Source organism: Xiphias gladius, chromosome 11, assembly GCF_016859285.1.
Source record: "Xiphias gladius isolate SHS-SW01 ecotype Sanya breed wild chromosome 11, ASM1685928v1, whole genome shotgun sequence".
In the NCBI taxonomy this organism is placed as follows: domain Eukaryota; kingdom Metazoa; phylum Chordata; class Actinopteri; order Istiophoriformes; family Xiphiidae; genus Xiphias; species Xiphias gladius.
The window spans coordinates 21817941-21836443 of record NC_053410.1 but is presented as its reverse complement, the minus strand read 5'-3'; the positions used below and the strand labels follow the sequence as shown (position 1 = coordinate 21836443).

At 40.8% G+C, this 18503-nt stretch overlaps 1 protein-coding gene across 2 annotated transcripts; it reads right to left on the bottom strand.

The window, feature by feature from the left end:
• Nucleotides 1-311: 311 nt before the first annotated feature.
• On the bottom strand, nt 312-7328 carry hs3st1l1 (heparan sulfate (glucosamine) 3-O-sulfotransferase 1-like1). Of its 2 annotated transcripts, none has more exons than XM_040139565.1 (2): nt 7282-7328; nt 312-2612 (listed from the first exon to the last, which is right to left on the bottom strand). In XM_040139565.1, exon 2 carries the CDS (start codon nt 2425-2427, stop codon nt 1486-1488), a length of 942 nt encoding a protein of 313 aa, XP_039995499.1. In that variant the 5' UTR covers nt 2428-2612; nt 7282-7328; the 3' UTR covers nt 312-1485. The 2 variants fall into 2 exon arrangements, with proteins under 2 accessions (XP_039995499.1, XP_039995498.1); XM_040139564.1 differs by lacking the exon at nt 7282-7328 and adding an exon at nt 5045-5158.
• Between the last annotated feature and the right edge of the window lie 11175 nt (nt 7329-18503).

Here is an 18503-nt window from a genome sequence, read left to right as displayed (position 1 = left end):
CCAAAGCCATTAGTGATTCCTGTACTACTAAAGCGCTGCTCCAGGGTACCCATTTCCTTGCATTAATGTCTAACTTCCACCACAGCAAATCAAAGGCTTATTCTAATGCCTCTGCCTACTTTAGTGAACTCCCTAAATAACACAGGTTAGAGGGCTCGGGGGCTTTTGATGGTCAGAACGAAATAAAGAGAAATAGAAACATGCCACTTTTCTGTTACATTTGAAAGCAAAACAATTTATTATCAAGAACAAGAATATCAAACAAGAGAGAGGAAAAGTTCATCAGTTTCATAAACTTGTTTTCACTGCAGTTTGATCACTTAAATGCTTCCAGCACAGAGAATGACTTATTAAGCTTGGAGATTCTTCCATTAAATTTTACGCCCCTAGTTACAGTTTTTAGTAATGATTTAGATTACAGCCTGCAACGTACAGCGTGATTAACTTTTTTCAGCGCGGTGCTCAGCCTCCTTTCATCCCAAGAAACAAATACAAATATAGCAAGATTAAACACAAGGTATGAATCACAACAAATACATATGGTTAATATAATGTTCTGACAGCAAACTGTGGAGTTAGTTTAGATGGTTTTCCATCTTTTGAAGCAAGTAAAATCGAAACAAACTGTTCTCACATTTTTCTCTGTAGTTACAGAGTAAGTTAGATGTATATGCGGTGGTAGTTCCTCCCGTGTCACATTAAGTTACGGGGTAGATTCAGGGTATGTAGACTGGAATGTGAAGCATTGTAGGGGCGGACTGGTAGAGAAATTCAGCCCTGGAGTTATCCGAGTAGGGGTGGGGCCCAGCAGGCCCACCGATGCCACTATTAGTGATAGTTCCCCCTGTGTTAGATTTAGCTACAGGGTAACTGAAGGGTTTGTGTGCTGTAATCTGAAGTGTTTCCAAAGCGATTCAGATATATGGTAATTTATGTTATGGTCATATACTGTAATAGTAACAGAGTAAGTACCCAGTAGCTAAATAATAACTACAGTTCCTCCCCAACATCCAGATTGTAAGTCTGTAGGGTATACATACCCTGTATGTATAGCCTACTGTATAACCTGTCGGTTAAACTAATTATTAATATTTTATTAATGTATAACACCGGTTAACTGTTGCATCTAAGATGTTAAGCAGTTGCATGTAAGATGTTATGCAGCAAGGTGGAAACACATTGACATTGACTGGTATGTACTGTACTGGTGCACCGTTAGTACATAAGATTACACCATAACTGTGGAGTAATCACTCTGTATGTTGCAGGCTGTAATCTAAAGTGTTTCCCAGTTTTACATATTTTTTTGCCTTATCATGTAAATATAACTGCTCTGCAGAAACCAGAGATCACAACAGTGCTTATAAAGAGGTTATTCAAAGGGCTTTTTAAATGTCAGTTCTGTAAAGTGCTTTATGCCCCCTTTTTGTCATCCCCACAGACAAGGTAGTGGCTCCTTTGAGTCCGATTTGTGATCTGGATTTCTTATTGCCAGTCAAAGGTGCGCTTCACCAGCCTGAAGAAGGTTCGGTTGTGTTCCTGTAGGTAGGAGCGGAGCTGTTGGAGGACGGTGCTGTTGACAGCGGGATGAGGACGTCCCTTAGACTCATGCAGACATCGCTCTCGACCATCACTTCGGATACAGTAAAACCCCTTGGTCTGGTTGAAGTAGAAGTTGGAGGACACTATCCTGGGGGGCAAGTCGAGGAAGCGCTCTACCTTTTGAAGCTCTGGCAGGGGGTCACGGATCAGAGCATCCCCATCTACGATGTGTATTTGTTCCAGGGGAAAGTGATGCAGCCAGTTACGCATATGGATGTCATAGAGGCTCCTCTGAATGGCCTTGTACCGAATATTTAGGGCTCCGTTGCGCACTAGCAGGTTCTCAATAGCTTGCACCGGCTTGTGGTTCTCCAGCCGGTTGAAATACACCTGGGTGTAATCAGAGATGACCCGCTCAGCTGGGTCTCGCAAGATCAACAGCAGCTTTATGGAGGAGTTCATGGCGCAGATGCGTTCTGGTGCAAGGGCTGACGTAAAGTAACCTGGAGTTTTCTCCACTGTGATCTGGTGTGGATAAGAGTAGGGCATCAACTCACGGTACCAGTCAAAGCCCTTGGCATAGTTCTCATCCCAGTCAAAGAAGTGCACCTCAGTGGCAGCAGCGGCAACCTCAGGGTGTATGTCTAACATCTCCAACAGTGCTCTTGTGCCCCCTTTGCGTACCCCAATAATGATACTATGTGGGGCTCTTTTACTAGTTCCCTGGGGTGGAGATGAGGTCACATCTCCAGAAACATTGGCTGATAGTCCAGAATCAAGGTCCATGTTGTCCAGTGTTATGCCAAATCCTGGCTGGACAAGCTCAGGTGGGGCAGCATATGTCGGGAGAACCAGAAGAAAGGCCGATGCCAGAAAACAAGCCATGGTGATGGACAAAAGAACGGAGATTGGCAGAGACAGGAGCAAGAAAAGCAGACAGTGGTTTAGGTGTGGACCAGATCTGTCTTTGTGAGCTCAGGGGTAACAAGAGCAGTGGGAAGTGGAGTCTTTGTCTGCCATTGAATTTGAACTGGAGGAGGAGGAGAAATCATCGGTAGTCCACAGCACATCTGTAAGGGAGAAAAAATACAAAAAAAGAAGAAAAGGCTTTCAGATTTCAGGCATATAAAACAGAATGAATGTCTGTATTATACTGAAATGGCACTTTCCTCATTCCCCTGAAAAAGCAATCCAGCCATAAATACAATCCATGTCTGTTATAAGTGTATTATCTCAAAAGGATAATCTCGATTCATCTTTCCTTGAATCTCTTTTCATCCTCCCTCTTCCCATCTACTTTCTTCTCTCACTTTATAAAGTCACTTCCAATTGATACCATAATTTCTCCAGCTGAAAAACATTTCGCCGGACAGCTCGTTACAAAATGTGTCTGAGATATGCAAGTGTGGCTGAAGGCCAGAAGACAAGGCCAGAGTTCTTTGTCTTACTTTACCAGGTTAAAATCCACACCAGAATCAATATACTTAACATATACCCCACAGCATTGAAATCAAGGTATTTGGAGATGCATAACACAAATTTATTGCAGAAAATCAGATGAGTTCCTTCTTCTAGGTGACTTTGATTTCCTATACGTGCCAAGAAAGATTGATATGAAATTCAGCAAACACAAGGAGAAGGATTAACGGCATTAAATTAGATTTATAATATTGCTGAAGAGCCCTTCAAAACCATGGGAAAATGAAAACCTCTCTCCTCTTTTTAACATTTTATCTTTTTTTTTTTTTTTTTTAACAAGGGCTGTAAATATTTTAATATCTGACTTGCTTTCCAGTAGGCACTTGTCAAATGGTTTACCTTCACTTAACCAAGCTCTGCTCTGTAGCAAGCAGCCATGAGTTGAAATAGCAGAACAACTTTTTTTTTTTTTTTAAATGTCATTGAATTAATTTATAAAACAAAAGTCTTCAGATACTTTCGTGAGGAAAACAAGCCGCGAGAGCTGTTGCTTACACTGTGCTAGTCAAAACAACCGGGCTGGGCTATGCAAACATGAAGCTTCAACAGCAAAGGGCACAGTAGGTAATCTAAACAAGCAAAGATATTCCCTGCCTGGAAACAGACTGCCACACACACACATGGAAGATCAGAGTACTATGTGTTCAGCACATTTTACTTATTACTTACATTGCACGCTGCTGTACTCTAGGTTACCGGGGTTTTCCCTACCGTTATAAGACTCGGGAGTAGCACCTGAGCATTTTGTGCAGCGCCTAAAGCGATTGAAAAGAAAAAACTATGATGAGAGTTTTCTACTGTTCTGGAGAGAGGGGATTCCGTATTGGCCTCAATGTAAGTTTTCTCTGAAACTAAAAAAGTGGGGGTTGTCCTGCCTTTCAGGACTAGACAATTACCTGTTCATTCATTAGAACAGATATATTCTTTTTGCATAGAAAGAGTACCAGTGCGACTACGATCTTTTAAAGTGTTGCATTATGGGTTATTTGTAGTTTTATTATGTTGCTAGGCTAGGGAGTGTTTTCAAGTCCATCTGTCTTGAGTATTTTGAAGTCAATCAGACTTGAAAGTGTTTCGTTGTCCAGTTTAACCTGAAGCAACTTCTGAAGGCTGGTGTATCATGTTCTGCTGCCACGGAGTAAATAAAGACATGAGAAGTGAAAACGATTTCTTAGCATCTCCTGACGTTTTTACTGCAGAAATGAACCAGGGAGAAAATCTGTCCGCCACATATGATGAGCTCAAAAAGACTGATGTCTGAAAAAATATTACCTGTCCGAGAAAATAAGTATGCGAGAAGAATGAGAGCGAGAGAGGAATCGACGCGCTACAGTATCTCAGTCGGCAGACTAGTGGCTTCTAGGAAAAGGAGCTGTCCAAAGACGTCCAAACAAAAATTTAAGCTGTCAAACGCTGTTACACCGTCAGATGGCTATGGGAGGATGAGAAAATTGCAGTTGAAACACATTCGCTATGAGTCTTGTTTAGCAACGTTATTTTGTATGGCGCGCAGCGCGATCACTCACAAAAATGTGAAGGATTACTTCATCAGTGAGCATACTCTTCTTGCTAATGTCTGAGTTACTGTGAAAAACAGGAACGGTACAGTAAAATACCAAGTTAACAATTAAACGAAGTGAAAAATAAAATGAAATAAAAATTTTAAAATTTAAAATCATAAAATGAAAAATGAAAAATAAAACAACTGAATTATAGGAGCCAGTCTGTAAGAAACACTCATCATAAACTGATGAAAGTAACGAGTTATGTTAACATTTTATTTAGAAGCTATCAAATTATGCTTGAAAAGGAATCAATTTGTTAGGCATGCATAAAAATAACTTTGCTGAAATATGTGTACTTGAGTTGTTTTTAGTGACCAGCTTTTACTATTATGTCACTGCTTGTAGAAATACTCTACCTCAAGCACTGTTTAATCACAGAAGGTGTCTCTCTAATGAGGAATATAACCACCAGTGTGCATTGCACATTTCTGCGATGTCACCAGTGGCCTTTCTCTCACCTTACAGATTCTCTCAACCATATAAAGGCTATGACACAAGCCCCTGCTTCACACTGCAATCTGTGGCTTGAATGTGAGACTGGGCCTGCGAGCTGCACGCCGGAGACCCGCCTGTTCTACGGGGCCTTGGGTTGTGCAAGGAGGCACTTATGTGCTGTGACAGGCGCGCCTGCCTGTCAGCGAGTCCCTGGCAGAGAGCTGCCAAGTCCAATGCTAACAGCCAGGGAGCCAGACGAGCTTTCTGTCTCATCCAATTCCCCCCACTCCTCTCACAGCACACCACCACCTGGAAGGAGCCATTGTTTCCCATTCCACTGGGCCTTATTGCTTTATTCAGTGCTTGATGAATATCTTTCCAGCTTTTCATTTGGCACATGGCAGCCACACTATCAAGCAGACCACTTAACCAAGACTATTTCCACTGAACACTGTGGGGCCAGTGGAATGTAACACAACACATGTTGGCAGGGAAGAACTACGACCACAGCGAGACCTGGGACAAGTACTGTATATGTCGTCTGTGAATGGTGTCTCAGCGCTGCACTCGAGAGCCGAGATTCAAATCTCTGCTCTGCTCACTTTTTTGCTTAAGGGGTTTGCATGATTTGCTTCTGTGCATTTCCCCCAGGCTCTCTGGAGGTGCACCATCTTGATTTTCCACAGGTGTGAGCATGAAGGTGAGGCTAGGACCAAAACTGGCAAGATGAAATTTCACTCTGGCAAAATGCGAGTGGAAATGGAGATACTATGAACAGGGTTGAAAGCGAGTTGAAGAGTAATCAACTTCTGTTGATGTCCTTGCGCTCATTGCAGTTACGGAGCATCCCCCTCATCTGTTGCTTGTATTATTTAGATTACTAACTAAGGATGCACTAATCCGATACTCAGAATCAGTACTCGCACCGATATTAACCTTATTGAGGAATCAGATATTGGCTGTGATGTGACTGATCCAGTTTCTTTATCAGTGTCAGTATAGAATTCAGTGTTTTTTAGTCGTATTTGATCAGTCACATTGAGCCGCCGACTCAGTTTTTAGTGCCACAGCAATTCCTGTCCTCTTGAGGTAACAGTATCTGGGGAAAAACGGTTATAACAGTGCGTCCATGACATGAACCACTAACACCTCCTGAAGTAGAGTTAATTCCCACCCACTCTACATTGGTAATTTTTCATATTTGCAGTTCAAGTTCAGTCAGATTGAAAATGAGGGGGGAACAATATAGGACAGGAAGCAAAGGGGTCTTGTCTTGAAATAAAGGAGAAATGAATTGCAGTTTTAGCAAACTGGGACTGAATTCATTTTTTTGTGTACTAACTCTGTTAATGGCCACTAATGAGCTCAAGATGTGAGCCTTGCGTGCTAGGATATCCTCCAGCCCCTCTTTGACCCTGATTATGCATAAGTGGGTATAGAAATTGAACTCAGTACAGTCAAAGCCACAATCGCTGATAACAAAATCAAACCTATACTGCATTTCCACTTAAACTCATAATACAGAGCCTCCACAAACGGGAGTTGTTATTTAGGCTTTAAAACTTGTCTGGCAACCAGAGAAAAAAGTGCTGCCTTCTTCCTGAGCAGACGGCACAGCCAACAGATCTGCACTATTCATCATATCGCACCATGCTAGGAGGAGGGCTCCACACATTCTCGGCGCCACAGGAAACCAGGTTCCCACTAATTAACCCAAACAGCCGCCTCTGTACATCTACAGAGCAAACCTTCATTCATATTCAGCAGGGCCCCCCACCATTGACTTTGGTGGGCAGCAGGTATTGTACAGGGCAGCTTTGTTTTTTTAATTGGTGCTCATTAGAGACGTTAGTACAAAACAATTATTATTGCAATAAAGCTTGATTACAAAGGGTGGCTTTGTGCTATTAAATGGATTGATTTCAAGTGAGCAAGTTTAAAGTATCAATGACTTTACTATTCTATTTTCTTTTTTTCTTTTTTTTTGGTCACGTATTTCAAAGAATTTGCACACGTAAATACACACGTGCAGCTACGACAGGGGTGGGAGATTGTTTTTCAACATAGCCAAGGACAAAAAATGTAATTTGAAGCAGAATCGAGTGCAGAGACAAACCTCCTTATCTCCTGGTTGTTTCTTTGCCTCTTTTACATCTCAGGCTCTGTTTCACTGTCTCAAAGCGTTGTTAGATGATCTCTTGTAAGTTGAACTGACCCTTCCCCACAAAAACTATCACTTGGGACGCAGGAACGCATTTACCTTCATTCTATATTCTTCTGCACTTTCCCCTTGCTCCTGCTGCTCCTACTTCTTTTTTCTCAACTATTCTCTTTAACAGGCCCTCAAAACCCAGTACAATGTATCTCCCGCCCACACACATCCAACTGCAACTCTGAAACTGTACTCCCACATGCAGGATGTGTGCTAAATTATGAATGCATTTTGGTTCACAGTGGGATTCCTGGCTCAATTTATTAATTTCTGTTACAGCAACTTTAGGCTTAAGCAACTCAAAGTGAATCGAGATGTATGATTTCTTCGTTGACCTTTTCCTTAGATACAATGATTATGCCTCATACAACACTCTCCCCAGCTTCTTTTTCTTGGAAGACAGCACTGTTATTAAGAAAAATCTGTTCATATTCATTTCTGGGGCAAAAAAAAAAAAAAGACCAGAAAAATCCTTAATTCCAAACCATGTGTTAAGTATTCAAAACACTAAAAATACACTCTGCATTGGCATGCAAGGGATTTTAAAGGGACACCTTGAACACTGCTGAGCATTTCAATCCACTCACAAAGCCAAGTAGACCATAATGTTAAGAAATAATGAGTGAGTAGTCCCCATTTATTTAGATTACTTGTATATTACAGCTACTTACTGAGTATATAGGTTGAAGGCTGTGGTAGCTTGAGAACAGAGAGTTGCCACTTTCGATCTCCACACTCATCAGGAAAATGCAGCTGGGGAATGAATAATGCTCTCCCTTCTCTAGAAACTAAAGTAGAGGTCCTGTTGGCTGAGGTGCCCAAAAGCAAGGCATTTACCCTCCAGCTGCCCTGTGGAGCCGTTCAGCGGTAAATGGCTGGAGGCTCCCAAGACCATGAGCCAGTTCTAATGCTACTGCAATGGTTAGCATTACCCAAAAAGGTTAAAAGTGCGGGATTTTTTACAAGACTTTGTAAGTCCGCTGTTCTGAATATGTGAACGTGTCTTACTCTTTCTAACCGAAGCTAGTTAAATAGCTTATTAAATCGAATATAAATGGAATATGCCTAGCAACTAGTGGAGAATACTGTATGTCATTCCAACACTGGACTCGTACCGGAGAGATTCAAGGTGCTACACACATAATTCATGAAAACACACTTTATTAGATGCATCTAGATAAAATCATCAGTCCTGCAATAAATCCTTGTTTCTGGTAGTTTTGATGATGCAGAGAGGTGTTCCTGGTATTCAGCCTACCCTCATTGATTTAAATGGGGTCGACAAAATAGTAGAAATACTTGTCAGTGTGACACAATACAATCCAACAGCACTACAAACTGGAGCCTCCAGAATGACCATAGAGTTGAATCAACACCTCTCTAAAACTGGATATTATAACTGGCATGAAGGTAGGATTTATTGCAGGACTGTTGTATTTAACTGCATTAGTTTTAGTTAAGTGTGCCTAATAAACTGACAAGTGAGCGCCACTGCAATCCTACTGGAACCTGTATCAAAGTAATACTCTCCTCTGGGGCCACCTGGTGGATAAGCATTCCCAACTAAAGTCATGTAATTTTAGCTCTTCCTTTGTTCAAAACATCAGCGTTAGCAGATCATCAACGATTACTTGTGTGACTGAACTGATACAGGCATCCTCAGCGTTTCCAATTAATATATCTTATAAACACATTGTACAATGATTATAAAAGTATTCTTAGGTTCATATCTGCATTTTCTTCGCTCTTTCTCCGGTTCAGGCACAGAGATCACGATGCGTTCTAGCTCTGTTTCCCGTGCCTACGTGTAGAGCTGTGTTTAATGCCATTCTCTTTCATTTATCTCAGCTCTCACAACCCAAACTTGTTTTGTGCCTCGTCTCAGCTCTCCCTCTCGCTCTCATTACAGGAACCACAGGTGCTCCCACCCTGAGTTTCACTTCCTGGGTTCCTCACTGTTACACACCCTTGCCCATCATTGGTCCCCATTTGACCCCCTGGTACTTGAATCGCCAAATTTCATCCAACCATTATACCCAAATGGCTTGGTCTTCATTGGTAAAATATGTCGTGTTTTCTAGTAATATCGGATTCTTTCTGGCCATATCAATGCCTGCAATAGAACTATACATTGTACTGATAGATCATATAGGATCTATAGGATGTGTTATGCATTGGATGGATGATGGCAACCTTGAATAGACTTTAAACCTTGAGTCTAAGACATCTGAGAAAAGCTCTATGCCATAATTAGGACATGTGTTTATTAATATTGATACAGATGGTTCTATATGACACGCAGCATTTCACAGAGTGACACTGAGGATGGAAAGACAACATTTCTTTGTTTTGAGTAGAAATTACACTGCAGCTTTGACGGTAAGCAATATTTGGCTATTTCAGGAGCGAATGAGTAAGACAATGACCTAATCGGCACCCACATGTCAGCACAGGCATTCATTATGGACGTGAAGAGGGTGTAATCTGTCATTTGCTAGTACACGCAGACACGTGTGGCCCCAGGCACTAATTACAGTGTTTTAACTGTTATCTTCTATACACGGACTTAAACCTTCACAGTATAGCAATCTTTTCAGCTCATTTTATTCTGCAAAGTGGTTCCGTTTGCAACATAGTCTCTTCCAATTACCAAACCTTGTGCCCGCTGCTTCCCCAGCCAAAGTAGAATATGAGCCACCCAACTTCATGAAGGCCTGTGCCTCATAAAGAAATATATGTTAATGCTACTTTGGCAAAATTTGCAAAAAGATCTGTATCAAGCAACAACATCTCACACCATTTTACAATCATTTTGAGACAAGAACCATCACTGATTTTCCTGCTTTTCGGAGGAATTACAGGGGTCAAACAATGATGCACAAACGGTCATTTCACCACGGCAATACCCCTCTAGTTACCCAGCCTTCACATACCATAGTTCAACTGACACAGTGTCGCTTTGTCAGCCTCTGTTACCTCGCTGAATTCCCTGGCCCAGGCTTCCTCCAGTTTTGCTTTGACATTTGTCAATGCTCTGAGATTTATTTCAAGCGTCAACTCACATTGTCTAGATTCCCAGGAGGCATTTTCGCAGATAAAATAGGCTGACTTGCTCATCACCCTTGGATGAGTGGAGGCAACCAATCCCAGCGACGCTGACTCACTCAGGGAAGTGTCCTGCGGTCAGTCAGAAACAACAACAGACTATGAGAAGGAATTCAATCAGAGAGTGGCCTGATGATCCTCATTCAGCCTGCCACTTCTGATAAAGCACCTATGCTTTACACAGCATCAAGATCCCCCCACTGCAATAGCCTCCTCATCACGACACTAAGATAAAGCTAATTCTGCTCAGCCAATTAAATGTTGATGTAATTCCTAGCATGCTTTTCCCATCACACCTTTCCTAGTTCTCAAAATGAGTTTGATCTTCCCCATGTAAAGTAATTGCTGTACAGTTCATCGCAGAGGGAACTCTCTGAAATGCCGACTTAATCAAAACAAATGCACCAGCTTTATTTTCTCTTCTCGGGTCTAAGCCTTTGGAAAGCCGATGCTGTTCTCCAGTCTCGCAGGCATCCTGCACATTGCAATATACACATACATTATGGATGAATTACTTCATCAAATAAAAAGCAGAGCATCTTGTAATGAACTGTGAGGATACTCTTAATCTTTGATGAAGCCAATCTGATGAATAGTTTAATGAGGAAAAAACTATGGGAAGGCCTGTTGGGTGCTGACAAAGATATGAGTGCTTTGAGGAGCAAAATGCATAAAGATACACAATGTTTTGAGAATTTTTACGATCGTGTGGTGTTGTTTATTAAACAGCATCAATCTCACAGCTCATAAACAGCATTAAGTAACACATCGAGAGTAATCCTACCCTAGCCAAATCTTGAGTTATGTACTGTGCAAGCTGTCTCCAGGGCAAAGCACATAATATATATAAACTAAGGTATATGTACACTAGGGGCATGGTATTTTCTTTGGGGGGGTGAACTTAGATATCTTGTGCTTATTTCCCCAAACCACAGCTGGTGTGTGCCGTTCTGCATAACTTGGAAAACCTTTCTCGTTCTGGCACGACAACATCCTATTGGAAGGCGCACACCACAGATCTGCCAGCGTTTTCCCGCCATCACAAATATGTATTCAGCACTGCAGAACCTGAGGTTTAGTATTTGGACCTTCTGTGATGTGCTGTTGGCTGCCAAGCATTGAAGTGATTCAACACCAGGCTGCAGTTAGTGAGCTGATAATAATGCATTCAACTTAAAACCGTTTCCCACTGGGGTGTCCTGTGTTTACTCAGAGGTCGAAGCATTATATAGTTAGATGTGTCAGTACTGGTTAAGGTGCTTCCTGCTGCATACAGTGGCATACATACAGTAAATAAACAACTGGGGGAACCCTATGTAGCTACCCTGAATACACAGTGAGCAGAAGTAAGGAATGCTTGTTGTTTTTTGTTTTTTGTTTAATTAAACTGAAAATTATCAGAATTGTTTCCAATTTATTTTCTGTCAATTGACTAATCAATTATTCATGTTTCAGCTCTTCAAATATATAAATGTACCTGTATGTATTCTAAAAATGACCATGGATTCTGTGACTGTTCACACTTGCACGTTGGAGGCAAATAAAATCAGTAGCCTCTCTGCTCAACTTTGAGCAACATTCTTCTAATTTCTTACTTGCAGGGCAAAGTAGATTGTAAGCGAAGTGTTTATCTATAATAACAATCTCCAGCTTCATTTCCTCGTGCCGAGTCTCTGCCTCTCTGGCAGGGAGTTCTTCAGAGGACTGACTGGGCAGAGATGGGGGAGGGTGTAAACCATCATAGCTCCATGTGGCTGCCGTATTCTCTATCATTACATTGTTTACAGCATTTGCCTTTGCACTGCTCCAGACCATTGCTTCCGTAGCATCGCTGCTGGTCGGCCTTACCTCGGTGTGAAATTTCCACTCTGCCTGACAGGAGATGAAAACTCTTGTGCCAGCTGGGCTTTACACGTTTTTTTAAGTCGAGTTCCCAGAATGCCTCTGTTTACAGACATTTTCAAGGAAGGCTAACCGCAAGTATTGGCACTATCCGTTACTTTAGACTGTCTCTTTCTTGTTCTTTCCGGCGAACATAACACCAGCAGCGGTTTGAATGCAATGCTACACAATGCTACACTATACACTTCTTGTGTTCAGCCTGCATAGCGAGGTGGAATTTGCCATCAATTCAAATCACTAGAGCATGCACAAGCTGAGATGAGGTGCGGGTAAAAAAATAAAAAAAACACTCTTGGCTTTAGTTGAATTTAATGCACATGAAAAGGAAAACAGAGTTGTTAAGTGAGCTACATGTAAAGAATTTAAACTCATTTAAACAGCTGAAAAGACCTGTCTGCAACTTAATGACAGTACCCATGCATGTGCAGCTCTGGGTATGTGACAGAATCAGGTTAAGAAGATAGAAGGAGTAAAACATCATGTCATTTCAGCGGGGTGACTTTCATAGCAGAGCACAGCTTTGTCTGCTGGTGTGATGGTATATCCACAAGCTAATGTTAGAGCCCTGGTAAAGCTAATGAATATGTAATATATTTTTTTTTTTTATTTCTCCCCAGAGAAATAATCAGATTATAATAAGAGCACAAGCACTCTGTATTTTATCCTTTTAAAAATCACCATGCCGCATACTGAAATGAAGCCCAGGCCAAAGATTAATCAACTCCAAGTATGAGACAAGTCTTATCAACACTACATAACAACTTGTAGTATGAGGACTTCTCACTGTCAATTTCGTCTGTGCCCTCTTGTTGCGCCGTTCTTCATGAATAAGTCATCAATGCCCCCACGATTCCCCTTTGGCTTATTGCTCGTTCCGCCGCCTCCATGGCCCTGTAAAACCTACTGAAGTGTTTATGGGAGATAAGAGGCAAAGGAGGTCGCAGGCCCAATAACTTCTTTTATCACCCCACGTTATACAGCAGTGGCCATTTTATAGGGGAATTTGCTGAAGACGAATTCTTAATTAGAGAAGTTTGTGGACCCAGCATCAGAGGCCTAATGGGGGAATAAAAAGAATCAGAGAAAGGGCATCTGCAGGATTCCTTGTTGGCCTCCTTTGATGCTTGGTCTTGTAGCAAAGATGAGAAAACAGCCTTGTGTTCCCAAAGCAATATCAATGAAAAAGGCCTTTTAAAAACGGGCTTGCGTGGCTTGTTTGGTTAGGTGTGAATTCTATGTCTGTCTAGACAAGTCTGGGTCCTTTCAAAATTAGTTCAGGTTATTGATTTTCTTGGGGGCTTATCTTTATTAAAGGAGTCTACCTTGTCAATGGAATTACTGCCTCAGCCACTAAGTTGAGCTGATTCTATTTCCCATTATTGTAAATTCGTGCCCAAGAGATTTAAATGGCTTAGGTTAATAGGAAAAGCAATGTTTTGTCCTGGGCTTATCTTGTTAGTCAAAAAGTTTGACAAGAATTATATAACACTTTTATTTTCTGCACTTTTTAAAACCAATACCTCAGAAGGACAAAATGTTAGAGGATGCCCTGAGAAAGTCTGAATATTAAAAAAAAAAAAAAAAAAAAAAAAAAAGTAAAGAAAATTTACTATTTGAATTTTGTCTACAAAAACTTTGCCTATTAAATTTGGTCTTTTAAATTATTTATATTCTTGTCATGCTGTACTTCTCTATTTTAGTAATATATATTTTTATAAGAAATTGGCCTATTTTTCTGATTCTTTCAGGCGCTGATAATGTATTTTAACCTTGATTATATATTTAGTCATCTCATGAATTTTACATATATGATGTCAGCCTGATGTGGTGACCATAAACAGTATACCTTGTTCTTTATCCTTTTGGTGTTAACCTAATAAAGATTTAATATTGCCTTTTTAAGTCTAATACAACTTTTTTGGGAGCTGCAGTCCAGTGTTTGGACACTGTCTTTTTCCTATTTTTAACTCTAGATACCTGCATGATTATTTTTGTAGCACCAAAATTTTGTGACATTTTGTTCTGATATCAAGTGTCACCTTTGACAAATATGATCAGGCTGGGAACCATAGCTCAAATTTTAATTTCCTGTGTGAATCCTGTGTTCCCAGCCGCCTGCATATTAACTGAGAAAAAAGGAGAAAATTAATTACACTTCTTCCCAGACTGGGGAAAAGGGATCTCATCCTTGATTGCATAATTTTAAAACTCCATAATTATCTCAACTCCATAGCAACAATGAAGCAAGGGTAGATACAGTGCATTCAGAAAGTATTCAGACCCCTTCACTCTTTTCCCATTTTGTTATGTTGCAGCCTTATGATAAAAACATGTAAAATTGATTTTCTTCCTCATCATTCTACACTCAATATCCCGTAATGACAAAGCTTCAAACGGAGTTTTAGAATTTTTTGCTAATTTATTAAAAAAGAAAAACTGTGATATCACAGTGAAATAAGTATTTAGACCCTTTGCTATGACACTTGAAATTCAATTTGCTTCCCATTTCTCTTGATTATCTTTGAGATATTTCTAAACCTTGACTGGAGTCCATCTGTGGCAAATTCAACTGATTGAACATTATTTGGAAAGGCACACAGCTGTCTATAAAAGCTCTCACAGCTGACAATGCATATCAGAGTAAAAACCAAGCCATGAGGCCGAAGGAACTGCCTGCAGAGCTCAGAGACAGGATTGTGTGGAGGCACAGATCTGGGGAAGGCTACAGAAACATTTCTGGTGCATTAAAGGTTCCTGAGAGCGCAGTGGCCTACATGATTCTTTAATGGAATAAGTTTGGAACAAGCAGGATTCCTCCTAGAGCTGGCCGCCAAACTGAGCAATTGGGGGGGCACCTTGGTAGGAGGGGTGACCAAGAATCTTATCGTCCCTCTGGCTGTGGTCCAAAGGTCCTGCTGGGAGATCAGAGAAACTTCCAGAAGGATAACCATCAGTGCAGCACTCCGCCGATCTGGGCTTTATTGCAGAGTGGCTAGACCAAAGCCTCTACTCAAGGAAAGACACATGAATGTTGTTTGGAGTTTTCAAAAAAGTAGCTAAAGGACTCTCAGACTTTGCAAAACAAGATTCTCTGGTTTGATGAAACCGAGATTGAACTGTTGAACTGAACTCAATTCCAAGCGTCATGTCTGAAGGAAACCAGGCACCGCTCATCACCTGCCCAATATCGTCCCAACGATGAAGCATGGTGGTGGCAGCATTGTGCTGTGGGGGTATTTTTCAGCGGCAGGGACAGGGAGACTGGATAGGGTTGAGAAAAGCTGAACGGAGTAAAGTACAGAGATATCATTAATGAAATCCTGGTCCAGGGAGCTCTGGACGTAAGACTGGGCTGAAGGTTCACCTTCCAACAGGACAATGACCCTATGCACACAGCCAAGACAATGCAGGAGTGGCTTAGGGAAAACTCTGTGAATGTCTGTGAGTGGCCCAGCCAGAGCCCTGACTTGAACCCCATCAAAATATCTCTGGAGAAACATGAAAATGGCTGTCCACCGATGGTCCCCGTCCAACTTGACAGAGCTTGAGAGGATCTGCAGAGAATGGGAGAAAATCCCCAACCGCACGCGTGCAAAGCTTGTCGCGTCATACCCAAGAAGACTTGAGGCTGTAATCAGTGTCAAAGGTGCTTCAACTAAGTACTGAGTTAAGTGTCTGAATATTTATGTCAGTGTGATATTTTAGTTTTTCCTTTTTTAGTAAATTTGCAAAAATTTCTAAAATTCTGTTTTTGCTTTGTCATTACGGGGTGTTGGATGTGGATTGATGGGGAAAAAATGAATTTAAATTATTTTAGCACAGGGCTGCAACATAACAAAGCGTGAAAAAAGTGAAGGGGTCTGAATACTTTCTGAACTGCACTGTACATGAGTTACACTTTCTCCTGCATACTCCTGCTGAAGCAGCCTGGGACTTTACCTTGTGTGTGTTTTGTTTGGGAATTTTGCTTAAAAGCATGGCAAGAAGTGGTACAGTTTCTGAGGTTAGCCCAATAGAATCGACAACTAAATTTGGCAAAGAGTGATACAATGGAACATTAGTCGAGAAGTGTGTTGCAATCCTCCGCCTTCCTTGCTCATCAAACCCTGCTGCAGCCTAGATTAACCATCTTTCACTTAGATAGAGGATTGTTTTGGGGTTTGCCTGATTATATCCGTCTCGAGCACACACCATGCTTCTATCGGTATTTAACAAAGATTAGCTTTAAATTGATGATTAACCTTTGTAATCCTTCGTGCATATTGAAAATGGCTTGCTTGTCTTTAGCACAGCCACACAAAAGAGAAGCTGCGTTATCGTTCAGGGAAAATTGAGGCTCTGAAAGCAAATGAGGCAGTGTTATCCGCCTGGTGCTTGGCTGGATAATGAAGACAAATCTTCAGACTAGAGAGCCATCTCATAATGAATCCAAACTGATGAATTCTTTTGCGTTCTTAGCATGCATCTTTTAATAAAACTTCACTGTGACCCTGACAAGCAACTGCCACCCTTATCTTGCAAAGAACCAGCATTGACTTGTGGGAATGAGTGGTTGTCATTGTTTAGATGGCTGTATTAGGGAGTAATCAAACATTAAATGACTCATTTCTCCATATTTAATTCCAACTGGGGAGGTAATGGTTTAATTTGCTGGGCAACGAGTTTTCCCATGTGGAGTGCTCCTTGCATTAAATTACAGGCCAGTGCAACTGCTTCTGTTGCTCTGGAAATCCTCAATGCACAGATACAGCTGCAGAATTTTCTCTGAGCAGAACACAATTCAGAGTGCTTCTCTAGTGTCTTCACCCATTTGAAGACACCAGAGTGCTTCTCTAGTGTCCTCACCCATTTGAAGACAAAACCTGAAACAAACCTTGCAGCATACCAGGGGTTTAGAGAGCGAGGTAGGAATAACAACTGATTTCTTGCATTTGACATAAACACAGCAATAAATTTTCAATCCGCATCCTGTTGCACCCAGGAACTCAGGAACTGGGAACAGTTTTCAAGCAATACATTTCAATTTGGTGGAAGCTTTTAGTGATATATATAAAAACTTTTGGCATTTTTGCTTGAAAATGACTTAAGCCACTAATCAGCTCTTAAACTTACTGCTGATTAATTTTCTGTCAGTCTGGTCAATTGATCAATTGACCAATTGTTTCTGCTCTCAGTATATTTCATATGACAACATTTAACCTTTCCCTCGCACTCATCTACTTCCCTTCAGAGTTATAAACCAGAAAACCTGAGCTCACTTTTAGTGCTATCAGGGACAATGGCCGAAAGCAGCTTCTCTGTCCTTTTACATAAAGGGATGAAAAGTATATGAGGAAAGTATATTATTCTTTGAAATCTTGGAAGCTGACATCGATTGACTGTGCTCCAGAGGTCTGTCCACAGCTTGTAATCCTACCGCGGTTTAGTAACGTGATATGATGTAGAAAGGAAACTGTGTGATGAAAACTCGTTCTAAAGATGAGGGTGAAATTCTGTACGATTTTTATTGGGCTGAGCTAGCCCCGAGTTATCCTGTCAACTGGAACAGTTTTTATCTCACATTCACTCTTCGAACCATCTAAAAGATCTGATCAACCATAATGAAAAATTGTGAAAAATAAACTCCAAACAATTCGTATTAACACTTTTTCAAAGCCATGTAAAAACATGGTATGAATGATATAAATACCGTAGAAGACCATTTTGGACAAATCTGTTTGTCCACTCCCTTTGCGATATTCAGATATGTGCAAATATGTAGCAAAGCCCCATATTCAGATGATGGAATATGGATAGCCACATACAGCAGACTGAGTATATGTTTTGCATGCATGCCATGAAATATTTACCTGACAGTAAAATGAAGACTAACAAGTGGGTTAATTAACAGTAATACATGAATATTGAAACACACTGGACAAGAGGCACTGCAAATGGATCATCCACTGAATAAAAAAGAAATCAAATCATTTTAGGCTGTGTATTACTTACTGCCATTTGCTTGAATCCAATTTATTAGATAATGTGACTTCTTTTTTTCTTTCGCCTAGATGATAAAAACTGTGAGCAAAAACGAAAATAATCCTCATTATCCTCTTATGCCCAAATTCTCATTATTCGTACTAACTGATCAAAAAATAAACACTTAATGATAAACACGCTGAACATCTGCTACACAAATACTGTAGATTTGGGAAACAACAAATGATGTAATTACAAGATTAGAATCAGTATACAAATACGGTATGAATACATTGAAAAGA